Source organism: Colias croceus, chromosome 3 (assembly GCF_905220415.1).
Source record: "Colias croceus chromosome 3, ilColCroc2.1".
Taxonomy (NCBI): Eukaryota; Metazoa; Arthropoda; class Insecta; order Lepidoptera; family Pieridae; genus Colias; species Colias croceus.
Window position 1 is genome coordinate 7828580 of NC_059539.1, and position 18880 is coordinate 7847459.

General features: G+C 32.9%; 6 protein-coding genes across 7 annotated transcripts; 2 read left to right on the plus strand and 4 right to left on the minus strand.

The window, feature by feature from the left end:
* Window positions 1–206: 206 nt before the first annotated feature.
* Window positions 207–1416, minus strand: LOC123706114 (39S ribosomal protein L15, mitochondrial). Its single transcript, XM_045655271.1, has 3 exons — window positions 1221–1416; window positions 980–1134; window positions 207–902 (listed from the first exon to the last, which is right to left on the minus strand). Exons 1-3 carry the CDS (start codon window positions 1320–1322, stop codon window positions 275–277), a joined length of 885 nt encoding a protein of 294 aa, XP_045511227.1. The 5' UTR covers window positions 1323–1416; the 3' UTR covers window positions 207–274.
* Window positions 1417–4258: 2842 nt separating this feature from the next.
* Window positions 4259–6316, minus strand: LOC123705843 (conserved oligomeric Golgi complex subunit 6). The gene has a single exon (XM_045654893.1). The coding sequence runs from the start codon at window positions 6144–6146 to the stop codon at window positions 4302–4304; it is 1845 nt and encodes a 614-aa protein (XP_045510849.1). The 5' UTR covers window positions 6147–6316; the 3' UTR covers window positions 4259–4301.
* A 2728-nt stretch (window positions 6317–9044) lies between these two features.
* On the plus strand, window positions 9045–10230 carry LOC123705847 (probable tRNA(His) guanylyltransferase). The gene has a single exon (XM_045654896.1). The coding sequence runs from the start codon at window positions 9296–9298 to the stop codon at window positions 10208–10210; it is 915 nt and encodes a 304-aa protein (XP_045510852.1). The 5' UTR covers window positions 9045–9295; the 3' UTR covers window positions 10211–10230.
* On the minus strand, window positions 10224–12282 carry LOC123705846 (V-type proton ATPase subunit d). Its single transcript, XM_045654895.1, has 4 exons — window positions 12042–12282; window positions 11435–11943; window positions 11101–11355; window positions 10224–11017 (listed from the first exon to the last, which is right to left on the minus strand). The coding sequence occupies exons 1-4, from the start codon at window positions 12160–12162 to the stop codon at window positions 10856–10858; spliced, it is 1047 nt and encodes a 348-aa protein (XP_045510851.1). The 5' UTR covers window positions 12163–12282; the 3' UTR covers window positions 10224–10855.
* Window positions 12283–12503: 221 nt separating this feature from the next.
* Window positions 12504–13295, plus strand: LOC123705848 (succinate dehydrogenase assembly factor 4, mitochondrial-like). 2 transcript variants are annotated; one of them, XM_045654899.1, is made up of 2 exons: window positions 12504–12595; window positions 12852–13295. In XM_045654899.1, the coding sequence occupies exons 1-2, from the start codon at window positions 12544–12546 to the stop codon at window positions 13148–13150; spliced, it is 351 nt and encodes a 116-aa protein (XP_045510855.1). In that variant the 5' UTR covers window positions 12504–12543; the 3' UTR covers window positions 13151–13295. The 2 variants fall into 2 exon arrangements, with proteins under 2 accessions (XP_045510855.1, XP_045510853.1); XM_045654897.1 differs by having other exon boundaries at window positions 12550–12772; window positions 12852–13290.
* Window positions 13296–13297: 2 nt separating this feature from the next.
* LOC123705844 (pre-mRNA-splicing factor ATP-dependent RNA helicase DHX16) lies at window positions 13298–16709 on the minus strand. The gene is made up of 5 exons (XM_045654894.1): window positions 16126–16709; window positions 15895–16031; window positions 14153–15716; window positions 13645–14047; window positions 13298–13537 (listed from the first exon to the last, which is right to left on the minus strand). The coding sequence occupies exons 1-5, from the start codon at window positions 16455–16457 to the stop codon at window positions 13313–13315; spliced, it is 2661 nt and encodes an 886-aa protein (XP_045510850.1). The 5' UTR covers window positions 16458–16709; the 3' UTR covers window positions 13298–13312.
* Between the last annotated feature and the right edge of the window lie 2171 nt (window positions 16710–18880).

The following is an 18880-nucleotide window of genomic DNA, read 5'->3' on the forward strand; positions in this document are numbered from 1 at the left end:
ACAAGATCTTAATCACCTTGATTGCCCCCATTACCATACAATATGCATAGGATTTAATGATTCTGGAACCATTTCTAAAAAAAAGCTCAATTAACAAGGACCTAGTAAAATCAAGACCTAATTTATGATTTAATATAACATTTTTTAAATTATGAACAAATTGTCTGCAAGATACATAATATAGACATTTAAACCACACTGCACAATTCAAGCCAACTTATATAATCTTTAATGTTGAAGCAAAGTCCTTCCCACAAACTAAAGAGAACATAATTTAAGATGCATAAAAGCGTTGTAATTCAGCATCATTAGGTTTCAAAATACATTGATCCTTTAAATTGACAACCCAACCTGGTTCAAGACCATAAAAAATTTGTCTCGGGTCCTTTCTTTCCACTAACATATCATATTGTGGGTCAGTCTCCAACTCCTTAACTTCATATCCATATTTCTGAGCTAATCTTAACCTTTCTTGTGATACTTTTTCTGGATCAGCTAAATATCCTCTAGTCTCTGCACTTGTGTAAAATTCTATAGCATCTGGTGGAGGAATCATTCTCCTTGGGATAGCTTGACCACTTTCAAAAAACTTTTTAGGGTTTTTCAAGAGAAATAGGCTGTGTGGATCATAATAAGCAGTTGTTATAACACCTCCATTTTTTTCAATAGCTGCTATAACTTGTTCACTGGCCCATTGAACTTCAATGTTCACTTTGGCTGCAAAAATATCAGCACCCTCATCTGTTAGATTGACTCCAAAATGTTTCTGATCTGGGAAGAAATTGTAATGACCAGACTTAACAAGGGTTGCCAAATCTATAGGTTTAGTAATATCCAAGCAGTCTCTGTCAATTAATTTTTGTACATCTAGTAGAGATAAGGGTGGATATTGTCTGCGGAGACTGAAAATATAAAAAATAAAATTAACTATCACATTATTTTTATTTACTTTTATATAATAGATCATTTCATTACTTACTGGTGCCCTCTGTAATAGTATTCCTGTGGCATTCTTAAATAAAAGGGATTATTTCCAGTTTCATAGCCCAACCTCATATAATTTTGTCTTTGACCTGAACCTTTATTTCCCGCGCCATGTTTATCACCACCATGTTGCCCCCGCCCTCGTTTTGCCTAAGAAAATATAGAAAAAAATAATAATTCAATATTTAGTTGTAGAAGAATTCAAACATTACACTATAACCTCCAAGAGAACATACAGCTTTCATACTTCCGGGATTATCTCGTATGTTTCCTAAAGACACCCTTGGTAATGATCTTAGCATAGCTAAAGACTTTTCTGTTATTTGTCTTGAACCCATGGTGACTTAATTTTTTATAAATATTTCTAAAATTTACAATGTAAAATAAAATTGGCAGCGCTTCGTAGTTCGTTCCATTCTTAGTCTCGCTGTCAGTGTCAAAACTCAAATAAGAAATAACAAATGTCATTTGTCAACTCATCCACAGACACTGACCACCGGTACCGAGCCCGGAGCCGGTATATAGCTATAACAAAAAGGGGTCGTTCGATTCCTGGTGGAGACGAAGAAAAAAAAAATGTCTCAGTCTGGTAGGTCACAGAAGGGTGGACCAGTAGGTGACTGGTCCCTAAAGAAAATCGATCAGTGATACAGATGTATAATGCATCTGCCCCTTACCCCACTAGGGAACATGGGACTTCACTTTATGCCGGTACCTTTTTTGACTATGTCGTGTGTGAAATTGAATTCGTAATCCCAAAATGCTAAATGATAACACTAGGTATTTGTGTGCGTTGCCTCGTCTCCTGCGCAGAAATCCTATAGGAACGTCAAACTGGAACTATGCGGGTTTTTCTTTGAAAACGCGGGCGAAGCCGCGGGCGGAAATCTAGTTATTTATAAACAAATATGCCTATGATCACTTGCCTATGCTTGTGGTCAAGGCTTATATTAATTTTATTAACTTTTATGGATTTTCTTTCATCACTTTCATTAATTTGATAACCAAAACAAAATTTATTTCAGCTCATAGTTTTTAATACATAGAATATGCCAGAGATCTGCCTATAAAGACTTCCCTACTTATTTATTTTTGTGTATGGTTATGGTGAGTCACCGAATACCACCGACCTGCTGACAAGTGTAAATTGATCATAATAAAGCTAAGTAATAAAGACACAAAAATTGCGTGAGCATATTTTTATAGGTAAGTTATCATCGGGCATGTATTTGTGTTTTATATTATAATTTATAGAAAATATGTCTTATATGGTTATTCGGATCTTAGACTATAATTAGAGATAACTAATACATAAATATTGTAAAGGATGGAAAAGTACTTAATACTGGAGAATTTTCGGTTATAGGTAACATTCCTTTTTTTTAAGAAATAGAGTCCTGTTTTTTTTTAATTTTCCTACATTGAAACACGGAATCTTAGCACGAAATAAAGACCGTGAAATTAAAAAAATAATAACTTGTTATTGCACGACGATGCGAAGCATCAGAGAGTGCTTTACGATCGAAAAATTTTTTTCGCCTCATTTTTGCAGCTATTCTTATTATTATAGCCTTGTTAGTTCACGGAATCAAGATATTTTGCATACTATTGTCGAGATAATTTAATGGAGATTAATCCCATACTTTTTAAAAATTGATTTACTTCAATAGAATTGGAAAAAAACACCGAAATAGGTCAAAAAATTTTCCTGTCCGTCATGTGTGAAACCTGAAAACACTATAACTTGTGAAAAAATCCATCATTTGAGTTAAATTTTTTTTTAAATATTCTATTCGACGATTGTAGGTCACTGAATGCGAATGATTAATTAATTCAGTGTCGTTTAATTGCAATTAATAAAATAAAAAACGAAAACTACAAGACTGTACCTAGTTATATCTATATATATATATATATTTTTTATCTATACATATAATAAATCTGTAGAAGGGTCAATTCTGTACATTGAAAATATTGAAAAAATAAATAGCAGGGGGTGTTACTGGATCGATACCAAACCCAAATATGTGATTAAAAAAATTTTTGTCTGTCTGTCTGTATGTGAAGGCATCACGTGAAAACTAGCGGTTCGATTTCGATGAAACTTGGTATAATTATACCTTATTATCCTGGGCGTAAAATAGGATACTTTTTATCCTGGAAAAATACGTAGAAAAAAATTAATCTTAATTTTTCAGTTTTATCCATAGACGTTGTTCCGTAGAACCGCGAAACACATGTTGCGTATTATTATAGGCCTAGCCGTATTTGGGAATTGGGTCCAATAGATAAGATTTTATTGTCAGAGGTACCTACTCAAAATGGAGAAATAAACCATCCACGCGAAGACCGACATCCGCGCGGACGGAGTCGCGGGCGGAAGCTAGTATTTCATAATTAAATGAGCAATATGAGTCGTGCACTTTTGGATTTTCCAAATAATTTTTTCATTCTGCAATTTGATACAAATTATGTGAGAATGCTCACAAATCTTTAATTGTGTAGTAAATGTAGTTCTATTTTTTTTTTAAATCATAAATGTTTCCTTTCATAATTTTTTTCTATCTCCCAGTATTTCAAGTTCATGGTACTTCCCCTCTAGCGCCCATTCAAACTTCCGAGCCTGTTTAAACGGATTGTACGTCATACGTCATAGTTCACATTCGCCCTTGTAGCGTTTGAATTAGGTACATAAATAATACCTATTTCAAATTCCAAGACATTCATGTACTTAAAAAATAATTTATTATTGAAATAAAAATGATTTGGAAAAATACTATCGGGCATTGGATATATTATATAGGAGCTACTACTAGTTACATATACATATGTATTTAAACAAAGTCGCTTTCTATATGTCCCTGTGTATGCTTAAATTTTTAAAACAACGCAACGGATTTTGATACGGTTTTTTTTAATAGATAGAGCTATTCAAGAGGAAAGTATATGTACTTATATAATTTAATAGGTATTAGACAAAGCGGGCGAAGCCGGAGGCGGAAAGCTAGTACCTATAGCTATATAATAAAAACGAATCGCCGCAAAACTCGAGAACGGATGAACCGATTTCGTTAATTCTTTTTTTATAATATTCCTAGAAGTATGAGGATGGTTCTTATGAAGATAAAACGTAAACATGTATCACGGGGAGGACCGCTAGTTTATTAAAAAATATTAGAGCTTAATTCAAGTTACATGTTAAAATTTATAGAAGTTTGAAATCAAAACAATTAAATTTTTTTGATTAATATAAATAATAATTAAAAGCCTTTAATTATTGCACGTCATAATTTATTATGTTCATAATTTTAATAATTTTACATTAACAATTTCTTAACTTCACTAGGTGATCTACGCACTATTACTTGTGGATCTACATAACCATTATTAGGATCATTAATTGCAGTATATAATTGGTCATAAATTGCAAAAATAACTTCAAATGCTCTCTTCTTGACCAATGATCTATGCGTATGACTAAGCAATAAGTTCAATTGTGGGAGTATATATACATCAGGAGTTACTAAAAACATATCAAATTTATTAAGAAACACCTTCAGTGAAGCTGTATCCATGCCTGGTATAGCAGAGAGAGGTCCATTTATTTTCTCTTGTAAGATTGTATATATCGGTCCCATATTTAAATTTGCTACAAGAAAACTAGCTTGCTCTGATGTTAATGTATCAATTTGGGCTTCAGATTGTGCTTGCAATCTTTCATTGTATTCATCCAGTATAGTATACAAAGACAATGTGCACTGTATGTGATATATACAGTTCAACATATACACAGACATGTCTGTGGAACTGAGATGACAAGCTGTTTCATTTATAGCATGCAAAAGTGGGTCTAAAATATGGGTTATTATCACTCTCTTATCTGAGTTGTCTAAATTGTTAGATATATTCATTAAACTTCTCAAGAATCCAACCAAATCTGTTACAACAATGGAGGGATTCAAATCTAAGGGTGGTGCTTTCACTCCATGACTTAATTCTTTTTGCACTTTACTATCTAGAGTCATGAGGAAATTATCTTCACATTTCCTCAAAAGCTCATCAAAAGTATCAATCAAATGTCCTTTTGCAAATATATTTTGTATTGTATTCTTGTAAAATGTTATCAAGTTACTTATAGACCATAGCATTAATGGATCTTTATCGGGTTTTAATATAAGTTCAGCTCTAACCTTAAGCAGAGGGCATAAAGAATCCATTATCCTTATAAGCCCATCAATGATTTTTTCATCCTTATCTGACATTGTACAAAATTTAAATAATGTTATCAAATATTCTTTTTCTATTGGTATGACTTGGTAAACCCAAGCCAACATATCTCCAATGTATCTCTTGGGATCATTTGCATAAAATTCAATTGGATGTGAACCATTTTCACCTCCCTTGGTCAGCACATCAATAAATAACTGCACAACCACTCCCTTCCTTGCATTGCAATATTCGTCAATTATATTGGCAAACAAAACTTGTCTATTTTCAAATTTTGCCAAAGCTTTAGGAATTAGGGCATTATTAGGAGAATCAACAACAAGGCATGCTCCAATAGTCCAATGATATAATCTCTCAATAGCTGCTTCTTGTTGAAGTCCAATTAATTCTAAAATATCAAATGCTGGGGTTTGATACCAACACTGAACAAGGGTCTTACAATTATCTTGCAATTTCTCAATTTGGGACAATGAATTAAAGAAGTTTAATGACATAGTTGAAGTATTGTATAGATGCTGATTGAGCTCTGGTGATATTTGGAAATTATTAACAAAGGCATTAACCCAGGTAAGCTTCTTATTTGTTTTCTTTCTCTCTTCATTGAGTTTGGTTGTTTGTGCAATAATATGATGTGTTTTTGTTTTAGACTCATTTAATCTATTTGACATATCTTTAACAGCTACATCTAAGGTTCGTAAAGATTCCAATAAAACATTCAGTTTGTCTTTTACCTTACTGTATTCTGACAAAATAGCTTTATTTACCAACAAGTCTTTTTTCTCAATTTCGTTGATCAGAGTTCTTCTCATATAAGCAGAATCTGAGGAGCACAATCCAGAAATAGTATGTAAAGCTTCGCTATTATCGGCTATTACGTGGCTATCAAATATTTTATTGATTCTCATTCGTATAGGATTGTTATACACATTCTCCATTGTTGAATTAATTGAAGATAGCGTTTTTAAATCGTATCTTATTGATTATATTTTCATAAATAATCTTTAAAATAAATAATAATAACACAAGTAAGAACCTAGGGAATATAAATCGGTTTATTTATCAAAAGTACATGAATGAATTATGTGACAGAGCAAGTAAAGATGAAGTAAAGTAAATACCACAGATTAGGTATTAGTGGTAAATACCACAGATGACAGAGCAAGTAATATAATTATTAATATATGTATAGTAAAAATACCGTAGAGAGAGAATGAACAAAAATACCTATAGCCTATTGCCTGTCACAGGCCTTAGTCTAGCCTTAGAGCGTTTTCACATTGTCCGGTCCGATATCGGATATCGGACGCCGATAGCCGATATCCGATATCGGAGGCTAAGTAAAATGTATGATTTACGTACCTGTCTTTCACATTGTCCGGTCCGATATCGGATATCGGAGCCAACACCGATATTCCCGTGAACTATCGGACGATAATGTTCAGTGTTACCAGCTCAATTTTCGAAAAGGTAGTATACCAACAGCAAAAAAAGCACTAGTTTGTGTATTTTCAGTCATTTCTAGGCGCTAAATGTAAAAAAAAAATCCTTTCATTTACTTTAAACCTTTTTATTAAGAAAACATTCATCATTTAAGTATTTAAAGGCATTAAAAATACGATTTATACGGGAGCTATTTTAATATCGTCCTATAATATACGGCAATTGGCTGAACTGAAGTAAACAAAAATATATTGTGTTCTTAAATTCAACCGTATCTTCGAAATATTAGTATCTTTTATCTTTATTTACTCATTCTGCCTCGCTCCTCCTCCTACTCGGACTACTGTTGTGCTGTAAGCTGTTTATTGTATTGTTGTCATTGAGTCACAGATTTAGTGCTTTGTTTTAGCGCCGATATCAAACCTGTATAATAAATAGCACATCTAAATAATATTAAGTAATTAATAATATCAAATCTTTTTTATATTTTACTTTTCCAGCTGTTTTTGAAGTCGGTTTCTTTATTGTAGTTATTTTTACTGTATGTACAACTACGATCTATCAGTTGATTTTTTTTAAATCAAACCCTTTTTATTGAAAAGAAAATTTACAATACGGCAATTTTGTTTAGTTTTCTCTAAAATTTCAGAATTAGAATGCGGCAACCCTTAGACTAAGGATTGGTCTCCGCGCGCGCGCTACGACTAGATACCGCTCCACCTAAAAACAATAGCTCCGTGAGTGCGGCAACTCAGTTCTGTAGTGTGTGTAAGGCAATTTGTAAGGACGCTAGTGTGTGTGAAGAATTGTACTGCCAGCTACATAAATTTTACCCCATAAATGGGAAATGGGCTATCTTGGAAAGAAGTTTGAAAAATATTTTCATTTCATTTTGGCCTTGCCGGGAATCGAACCCATGAACATGTGACTCAAATCCACTTGCGATGCCACTATACTATCACAAAGGTTTTTTAAAAGTAAAAAAGCAGTAATAAAAAAATAACATATGAGTCAGTTAAACAAGGTTAAACAGAAATAAATTATTGTTATTATCATTTTTTTTATAATATGCGTTAGTACCTAATACTCCTAATAGTATTGAAAAAAAAAAACATTATGAATAAAATAAGTTCAAATTAAAAGTGTGTTTTTGGGATATGCAGTACGGCAACACTAAATGGCGTCGTATTTTCGTAAACAACATTTTCAAAGTACAGGTGAAATATCGAATAATACGATTATTCCTGATGTTACGTGATCCCAGTGTCTTTCTTATTATTTGTTGTATTTTTTTTAAACAGTTTTATGGCACAAACAGGCATTTTACTTCAGGTTTTGTCCAAAATCTTTAGAAACTATCGGTACACCCTCTCCACACAATGCTCGTGACACGACTGGCTCGGGTACGCCGATTTCGGCGTACTTTTAGTTGCCGCATTTTTCGAGTACGCCGGCGGTATCTAGTCGTAGCGTGCGCGGAGACCAATCCATAATCTAAGGCGGCGACCCTAAATTTTGTCAAGAACGCGCGGCGACTTTTGAGCTTGTTTACTATTTTGGTTGTCATGGCTATATTATTATTAGTCTGTGGTACTATGTACATTGCGGAATCTGTGACTGTGAATTAGTTTAGTTTAATTTATTTCTGTTTAAATATTTGCACCCCCAGATATTAGGTAGAATGTACATATTAGCACTATAAAATTGTAATAACAGCACCTACATTTGTAAATGTAATTTGAATTTGTATTTGCTAGTTTCGTCGCTTTAATACTGAGTTGAATTTTTTTTTTATTTTATTTGTATAAGAACATAACAGTCATATAATACATGATTTAATATAAAAAAGTTCTAAAATTCACTACGACCACACAACATGTTCTAATAATAAAAAAAGAAAAACAGCATATAAAAAAACAAGCCTCACAATGAAGTTGAATATTGAAACTAGATTCTGACTCTGCAGAGGGTACAAATCCATACTCCGCAGTCAGCAGATTAAACCGGTTTGAAAAACATCAGTTTATTTATTACTATTTATTTCATTTAAAATAAAGTTTATTTTTTGTAACACAAATGCATCCACTGTTTATTTTAATTCCCAATATATCTACTTTTCCAGTTTCTGGCAACACTCATGTTATCGGGACGATATTATCGGATAATGTGAAAGGGCAAATTGTGTCCGATATCGGATATCGGCTATCGGCTTCCGATATCCGATATCGGATCGGATAATGTGAAAACGCTCTTAGTCAAAAGAAAAAAAAAAAAACAATTTTATGTCAATCTGACACTGTCACATGTGACTGTCTCACGCTCAGACTTAATTGCTCTTAGCGCTCAGAGGTCTCACGCTGTTGCCTTGTTTTGTGTCTTGTGTTAGGGTACTCTTCTTATTGCTCTTAGTACTCTTCTATATTACTTGCTCTGTGGTACTCTTTGGTCTTGTGATTCAATAACTGTTCTGTGTTCAATAAAGATATTGGTTTGAGAAATTCACTTGACTTTCATAAAGTACCTATAAAAAGTTGAATGAAAGCTAGAAGTATAAAGTACATATACATTTAAAAAGTACTTTCATTTTTTTTGGAAAACTATTTATTGAACTAAGATTAATTAGGTATTATAAATAAGAAGTTTCATGCTTACTAAAAAAATATCAAGTGTTGTCAATAGATGTATGAAATATTCCTTTCATAATATATTTGTAACAAAAATGGCAAAAAGTTCTTTTGAATATGTGAAAAATTTTGAACAAGATGATGCATTATTACCAAATACTTGGATTGTGGTTAGACTAGATGGTAAATGTTTTCATAAGTTTTCAGATGACCATAATTTTGAAAAACCGAATGATATCAGAGCATTGCGATTAATGAATTATGCAGCATTTAGTGTATTGAAAGATTTCAATGAAATTTGCATAGCCTTTGGACAAAGTGATGAGTATTCATTTATATTTAAAAAAAACACTACACTGTATAAAAGGCGTGCAGCAAAACTATTAACAACTATTAACAGTAAGTTCTCATCATCATATGTTTTTTACTGGACTAAATTTTTTGGTGAGAAACCACTGAAATATCCTCCTGCGTTTGATGGCCGAATTGTTTTATATCCATCCAATGAGAATATAATTGATTACTTGAAGTGGAGACAAGCCGATGTACATATAAATAATTTGTATAATACTACATTTTGGACACTAATACTGAGAGGTAAACTTAGTCCAGTTCAGGCTGAAAAGAGACTGTGTGGAACTGTTTCATCTGATAAAAATGAAATTCTATTCAAAGAGTTCAACATAAATTATAACAAAGAACAAGAGATTTTCAAAAGAGGAACAATACTGTTGCGGCAAATTGTCAGTGAAGATACATCTGATAAAAAAATGACAGCTATTGTTGATATTCATGATGATATGTTAAAAGAAAAGTTTTGGCAGAAACATTGTGATTTACTGGAACCTAGATCAAAAATAATATTATCATATGATGGTCCAATAACTGATATAATTAGAGAACAGATTCAGAGTAGAGAAAATATTATTTTGTAAATAAAACAATGTATACAGTATTATATATTTTTATTGAGTCACAAACTAGTTCATTTTAAACATTCTATAATTTAATATTAATATATTTCAATAATAATACCTTTTTCAACAGAAAAATAGACAACAGTTTTAAAAAAAAAGGTAGAGAGATGTCTTGCAATCCTATATAGATTTTCAAACATTAAACTAGTATGATAAAATAAAAGAATTCTTCAAAGTTTTCTGGTTACAATTATAAATATAACTTTCTCCCCAAGAAAATCATTTTTATACTTTTGAATATTAATACTTTCAAATCAAAGATGAAAAAGTTTCCACCATTGATAGGTTTATTTTAAACTGTCTGGGTTTTAAATTTAATATTATTTGAAGAAATACTTGATTCTTGGCAAAAATATTGGAATGGTTGTACATAGCAACTAATAGCTATATTTAAGCTAATAAATATCTGGGATACTCATCCTTTTACTATATATACTTGCCAAGCATTTAGTGATAATAATGGTTGTAACATCACAACTACATAACAACAGTGGCAATCACAATAATTCAATAACATTCATTTGATAAATAGATTGAAAATAAATCATATTACAAGTATGTACATAGACAGAAATATTGCAAGTATTTCAATCAATAGCCAATTTAGAATATGGGAATGTAGTTATCGATTTTGGCCCGGTGTTTTTGTGCAACACATTCACTGATCCATACAATGTTCCTGCACTCCTGTTCCTTCAACTTTAGGTACGAGTAAAATACTCCAAAGTGGAATTGTTGTAAAAAGGCCATAACATTCAGGCTCACCTAAAATAAAATAGTCACAATTAATGATTTCAATAATAATGTTTTCTAATAGATTCACCAAAAAAAAAAGAGTTTTTACTCACTTCATGTTCAAAAAATTTATCTTCCAGAGTTTTGTCACCAACATTATTTCCTGCACCTTCAAAGAGTGCTGAATATTCAGCATAATACTCGGCAACAGCTTTCACTTGCTCATAGTCATCAGCACGGGCCAAAGCAGCCAATCCATCGGGGTTCAGCTTACCACAGCGTGGATATAGCTTAGCACGATCATCTTTTGATAGTTCAGTGCCAAATGAATTGATAGTGATGATGATAGCACGACGGTCAGCTTCAAACTAAAAACATAACAAGTCATTTATATTTGATAAGCATACATTTTAAGTTAAAATGCTTAATATGCATACAGCTACTTACAGCTAAAATCTCACACATGACATCAGCAGTAGTTCCTCCAATCTGCTTGCAGAATTCATAGAAGGCTTCCAAATATGCCTTGTATAGAGTATTACGAATGATTTCAATGTTCATCTCATCTAAATCCTGTTCACTGATGCAGTCCACAAAGAATGGTGCAAGTGGAGTGTCCACCAACACAGCATTGTACAGCTCAGCTGGTGTGGCAGCTACATGAATAGCTTCCATCTGTTCAAATGATCCAAGTGGGTGACACTTCGGAATAAGCTCAGAGATCGGTCTCTGGTGCAAAGTTCCAGTAATCAATAAAATAATGTTATCGATCATGTAGCTGTAAGTGATGAAATCCAAGAATGTTGACATTGGTTCAACTGAATGATTGCGGAGATGTTGGAACTCAATAACGAGTTTTTCACGTAGTTTATCGTCAATAGTGGATACGGCGAGAGGGCTGGGCTCGTTTGCCAAGAACGTTCCATAATCAGTCCCTTGAAGGTGGAGTTTCAAATCTGCAAAATATTTTACAGTTAACAATATTTGAAGCCATAATCTTACGTTGAAGGATTAATTATGTATCTGTATTGTTTAAAAATATAAAATTACATACCTTCGAGGGTCTCGCACTGCACCAAGTTCAAATAATCTGATTGCTTTAGGATGCCACACTTGAAACCACGGCACAAGCCCTCCAAATATCCTGCATCGATGTTAAAAATGCACCCCTTCATTTTGGTATCACCTCTCTCCGTATGACTTAAATTCGGATCTCAAATACTACAATCTAAAGATTGAGGGAGGAAACTACAATGATACAATAGGTACCCAAACCATCGATTGATCATATGATAATTCCATAGACAATAGATGTCAGACAGCAGATTTGCAAAAAAATCGTCTTTGAAAATAATGTCTGCCTGTGATGTCTGCTACTCGAAATAAAAAAGACAATAGACATTCTTGTCGATACCAGTAACATTTTAGGCCTTAGACCTTGCCTTAGACCATACCGTGACCATACCCAATATTTATTTATCAACAAAAATCAAAAGAATTTTGAAATTCAAATGATTTGAGAATATGAAATATTGTCAAATTCAACTTGCTTATCTATGCTTGTCACAATTCGGTTCTCACTTCACGTTCACAAATCGCAATTCATAGGTACCTATTTGTTTTTAAATTTTAAAACTAATGCGATTTGATTTCTACTTGGATTATTGAACAGTATTTTGTAAGTGAAGCATAGAAAAATTGGGCTTTTGCTTGGATAAAAATAAATTAAAATGTTAAAGATGCATTTAGTTACTTCTTTAATTTTTTCTAAAAGTAATATACCAAGTAAGTTTCTGCCTAAATTGCGTTTAAATAATTGAATTCCTGTTATGTACATAATCTGATAATTTTTATTTATTTGTAGGAATATTGAGCAACTTTTCACTAGCTAAATATTCACAAAAGCCAACTTCTCCTGAAACCGAGGAAAATGTGACAAAAGCAGAATCGAAAAGGTTGGCGGAATTTCGAAAAAAATTGAGAGAGACTACTCCTATAAAAGATTTGGGAGAGCAAGCGGACTTGTCTCCACCAAAAGAAGATGTTTTGCCTGCTTGGCCTAATGACACTAATCCCCATACAGGAGAGATAGGTGGGCCAAGAGGACCAGAACCAACTAGATTTGGTGACTGGGAGAGGAAAGGAAGAGTATCAGATTTTTAGTTGAAATGTAAAACTTAGTTATAGTTCACAAATTGTTTTTTTTTTGTTAATACATAACATATTTATTGCAAAGAAAAAAATCCCTTTTCAATCGAGGATAAAGTATTATATAATAGAAAGGTTTAAAGAAAATAAAATGAGTTTAATTTTTTCATATGTATTTTATTGTTTAGTGGCAGATTTTCCAATAGTTTTTGGCATTTTCTTGTTTGTTGAATCTTCTAATTCTCTAGCTTTATAGTAATGAGGTGCAACTTCTAAGAGCCATTTACTTTCAATCTCTGTTACTTGTCTCATAAATTCTTTAGATGTAAATACTAGTTCATGGTATATGACCCATCTTGGCAGTTCTTCAAATAAGGCACTGTTTGGATGAATCATTACAGTCTGAAAAAAAAAAAACATTAAAAATATGATTAATAAAAAATTTCCAATTCATCTAGGTACATAATTATTAATAATGTTAAATTTTCTAATACATATTCAAAACTTACTTGGTTATGTTTAACAGTTTTATAGTGGCCACCTTTGGAAAATTTTGCTATATGATAAAAGTATCCTGCAGTGATGGCCTTACGAATATTAGCATCCTCCGCTAAACTGGATACCATTTCTATCTCAACTCGATCCATTAGTCCAGCAAGTTGGTCTCGCACATCACGTGCACGCTTCATTGACCTATATTGAATAAAATTTTCATAACACCATTGTACAGAATATTCAGATTCAACCCATTGGTTATACACATTCATCAGTGTTAAATGATCCCCACTGCCATGGAAAAAGTTTTTCCTAGCTGTATCTGCATGGATTATTTTATCTTTTGGTCTATAAAACACTGAACTATTTACTGACAGCATGGCTGCTATAGTTACAATTTCTTCTGAACATTTATACCTGAAAAAAAAGTGGGTAAAGTTAATGTAAAGTAATAAAAGTTATAAGTTATGATATAAATAATAAAAGAAGTAATTTACAACATAATCAATACTCTTCACTCACTTTTCACTAGCTAACAGCATTTTCGCAAGCATGGGGTCTGTTGGAAACTCAGCCATTCGTCGTCCTGCTTTAGTTAACTCTCCATGATGATTCAAAGCACCAAGAGCATATAGCTGTTCCAAAGCTAACACTAAGGTCTCATGAGGAGGAGGATCAAGGAAGTCAAAATGTATTAAGTCATTGATTCCCAAAGCTTTCAATGTAAGCACTGCATTTCCTAAATTTATTCTCTGTATTTCTGGTACAGTGTTATCTTCAAGTTCATACTTGTATGCCCAAGCAGTATACAGTCTGAAACATTTTCCTGGAGCCACTCGCCCTGCTCTGCCAGCTCTCTGATTAGCTGAAGCTTTAGAAATAGGTACAACCATTAAACTTTCCATACCAGTTTTAGAATTAAAATTATTTTGCTTAGCAAATCCAGGGTCAATAACATAAATAATATTGTCAATAGTAAGTGATGTCTCCGCTATATTAGTAGCAAGTACCACTTTTCGTGCACCTTCAGGAGTTGGTTCAAATATCTTTGCTTGCATGTCACTAGGTAAATTTGCATAAACAGGTAGTATTACAAGTTCTTTTAGCTTTTTACCCAACCTTTTTGTTCTCTCTTGCAACATCTCAACACATGTCTCAATTTCTTCTTGGCCAGTAAGGAATACTAAAATATCTCCTAATGGTTGTGTTGCATGTATTTGTAAAACTGAGACTACACAGGCATCAATGTAATCTGCTTCAGGTGCTTTTGTATAATAGATATCAACAGGGAATCTCCGGCCTGGGATTCTAAATATAGGTGCTTCGTCAAAAAAGGACGAAAATTTCTCAGCATCTAATGTAGCACTGGATATGAGAAGTTTTAAATCTGGTCTGAACCTTGTTATATCTTTAACCAAACCAAATAAAATATCAGTATGTAAGGTACGTTCATGCGCTTCATCAATGATCATGACGCTGTAGGATGCAAGATCTGGTTCAGACAAAAATTCTCTGTGTAATGTACCATCTGTCATGTATTTGATGACAGTTCTGTCTGAAGTACAATCTTCAAAACGAATACTATAACCTACTTCATTTCCAAGTTTGACATTCATCTCCTGGGCAACTCTAGCAGCAACAGACATAGCTGCAACCCTCCTTGGCTGTGTACATCCAATTTTTTTACCTTCTTCAGTAAAGCCAGCTTCATGAAGGTATTGAGGGATTTGGGTTGTTTTGCCAGATCCTGTTTCACCTTCTACAATTAAGATTTGGTAATTCTTTATTGCTTCTATGAGAGAATCTCTAAAAGGATAAACTGGAAGTGATTTTTTTGTTTCCTCTATAGTCATTCTCATTTTTTGAAACTCAGAAACTTCTTTTTCTTCTTTCTTTTCTTTGTTACCTTCAAGTTGAAGTGCTTGTATAAAGTCAATTTGTTCATCCAGAAGTAATTCATATTCATCTTGAGCTTTTGCATCTTTTGCACCAAATTTAAAGAATGCAGACTTAATTTGTTCTTGCTCCCACTTTCTTTGTTCTGAATGAGGCAACTTTTCATTTTCATCAACTTCAATGTATTCACCTAGAAAAATATGTATTGTTTTAAATTAAACTTTAATTCACCGTTTAGGAATTTATTTTTTGAAATAGTTTTATTTTGTTAGTAGTATATTTTTATTGAATAAATATAATAAAAGACTTTATCAGATACACTGAGAAGGGAAATAATTAATTTATTTTTAGAATTCTTAAAATTTTACCTTTTTCCCCTTTGCCAAGATCTTGTGGCATATGATACCTTTGTATATTTTCAAGCTCTCGTGCCTTCTCATGTTCCTTAGCTAATTTCAATATTGTTTTCTTGTGCTCTCTATCTTTCTTCTCTCTTTCTGTAAGTCTAAATAAATAAATTTAATTAATGCTGGGACACATAATTTAAAAAACATTTATGGTTATAGTTATGAAAAAAAAAGCAATTCATGTCAACTTACACGCTTTCATCAAAAAGGTATTCATCATCAGCAATATCATCTTCAAGTTCAACAACTTTATCGTCTTTTCTTTTTTGTAAATATTTTCTTCGCGATTGAATACGAAGTTTTGGTAAAATTTTGTCTCTATCTTCTGCTTCTAATTTGAGCCGCTTTGCTGCTTCTTCATACGATCTCTTACTGGTAACTTCAGTTACTTTCTTGACCTTTTCTTCATCACGTTTTCGTAATCTTTTGGTAAACTCATCTCGTTCTTTTAAGTCCTTAAGGCGACTTTCTTCAACACTATCAGAATCAGACGACGAATGGTGTCTTTTGCCCCGCTTATCCATCGTAATATACGTTAATTAGTATTAATGTTTTTTCACTCTATCATAAATTCATAAACTCTACTCTAACTTAAGTAGGTATATCTTTATAATTTGTGTGGTGAAATAATGTTAAAACATTACAGTAGATAGTAGTGTTAATATGGTACATAAAATATAATAAATATAAGCTTTTAAACTTTTACAAAATAATATTATTTTGCTGCTTGTGCTTTGACAACACATAAACACACACATTAATAAATATTGCTCTGAAGTCTGAGATAGAGATAATATAAATATCTTTTGACGTTGTCAATGTCGTGATTGAAGATAATAAATGCTGCACTATGGCGCTGGGTGCATTATATTCTGTCACATATATTCTGTGATTATATTTGTAATAATGTGAATTTTGTTATATTTATCTATGGATAGTTTTTCCCAAAGGACTCTAAGTCCTAAAACCACAATCATATTAACCCCTTGTCTGTTATAAAATCTTTAGAAGAACGATGTCAAAAAAATCGCATCTGTGGACCCCGCTCCTGGAGCTTGATTATACCGTGACGTACCTTCTGTCGTATTTTTTACAATTGTATATCGTAAACTATATCTTTCCTACTCAAACTAACACAAAATATCAACAGAAGAACAAGGATGGCATACATCCACATGTTTACATAACAAAAACGTAGCTACGAGCGTCTCTAGCGCTTTAAAAAGTTACCGTCCAACGTCTCGATTTCGCGCGCAGCGCCGACAGCGTCATTGGGTTTAGTCATCGATTTTAGGAATGTTTTACAAAGGTTTCATATGTCTTTTATTGTTTTAACGATTCGTAAATGAACACTATGCTTTATCATGACATCTGTCATCAAATAAATGTAACAGAATTCATCCTGTCAGGTATCCAAAGTTCAAGAGGTACTTTTTTCAAGTGCTTTTTTTGTTGTTTCATTTCTCGTAACATAAAAACTTCTTACAGCCAAAACTCTTTTGTAGTCAAGTATAAGAACCGAACTTTAATATAAGTTAATAACCTAAACCACTTGGATTGAAGAATAATTAACGGTCCCTATTTTTTGCCCGGCGCTCGGCCGCTCGGAATGGCTAATGTTTTTGTAAGCCTTGTATTTTAAAAAAAATGTATGGGAATGAATGGTTTTTATTATTTAATGAGTTTGTATATGTATTATTGTAAATACAATAAAACCTTTTTGTATGAATAATTATTTATTTATTTATTTTTAACGAGTTTTGTACAATGAACTAAAAAAAATTGCTCACCCTGATTTCAAGCTAGAATTACTTATTTATTGCAAAGTAATTTATGACTAAGATATCTTTTATATATTAGCTTGTTTCATAACGATTCGAACGATATTAGTTATACAAAGTAGCTCCCTACAAAATTTTAGAGATATCGTCATTGTTTATAACTCGCACGGTTTCGCGCTGACCACGCAGAATGGCCTTCACAGATGCGCGAAACCGTGCAAAATGGCCGCCACAGCTGAAGGGTTAATATGTATTTTTGATTTGAATACAGACCAATTTTGAACAAAAGAACAAGTCCGAGCGCACTACAAGAAACATGCGCAATGCGCATAGCGCTATCTACCTACTATTGGTCATTGGTGCCTGGACTGTGGCTTTCGGACGTCTGTTGGGCAAATATAGGCAACAAGAACTCGAAATAATATATTTATGGAACTAAATATTAATATTATGAAAGAGATTGTTTTTTCTGTAAAACGGCATAGTTAACAAGTTAACGCCTACGCCTTAAGTTATCGCTTCCCTCGCCGCTCAGTGCGTCCTATGTATATTCAAATAAACTCACATTCCGTGATTTCAATTTAATGACTTTTCTGTTATTTATAAAAAATTGTATTCTATTCTATTCTACGATGCAGCATAATTAAATGGCAATTAAACTTTGAAATATTTTTATGTAACTAATACGGCGAAAGAGATTGAGCCCCACAACACAGGGGATCCTAGTGTGGGGTTCAATGCAGCACATGTAACTATATTATGTAACATTTCTTGTAATTAATAAAGAAATTTTTCATTTTCATTTTTTTCATTTTCAATTAATTCCAATCAAGCGATTAGATTACGTCATCTTATGTGTTATAATGTTATAATTATAGATATTTTGGCGCTCCTGACGATGTGCCGAGCAGTCGCTCCCCCCGCGTTGAACCCTTGTTGAACCATAGCCGGCACTGCCACTCCTCATAACTTTTACTAGGTATATCTGAATGATAAAATACAACTAATTTAAGAACTAAGGAAGAAACCTTTGGTTAAGAGAGTATTAAAGGTGGACCTCCCCGTCCGATTAGGGCCCTTCTGGCCTCCTCCACTCAAGCGACAACTCAAGCCGAGGTTCGTGGTCCCCGTCAAGGGGGGACGCCCTTGTGCATGTCGCTACCAGG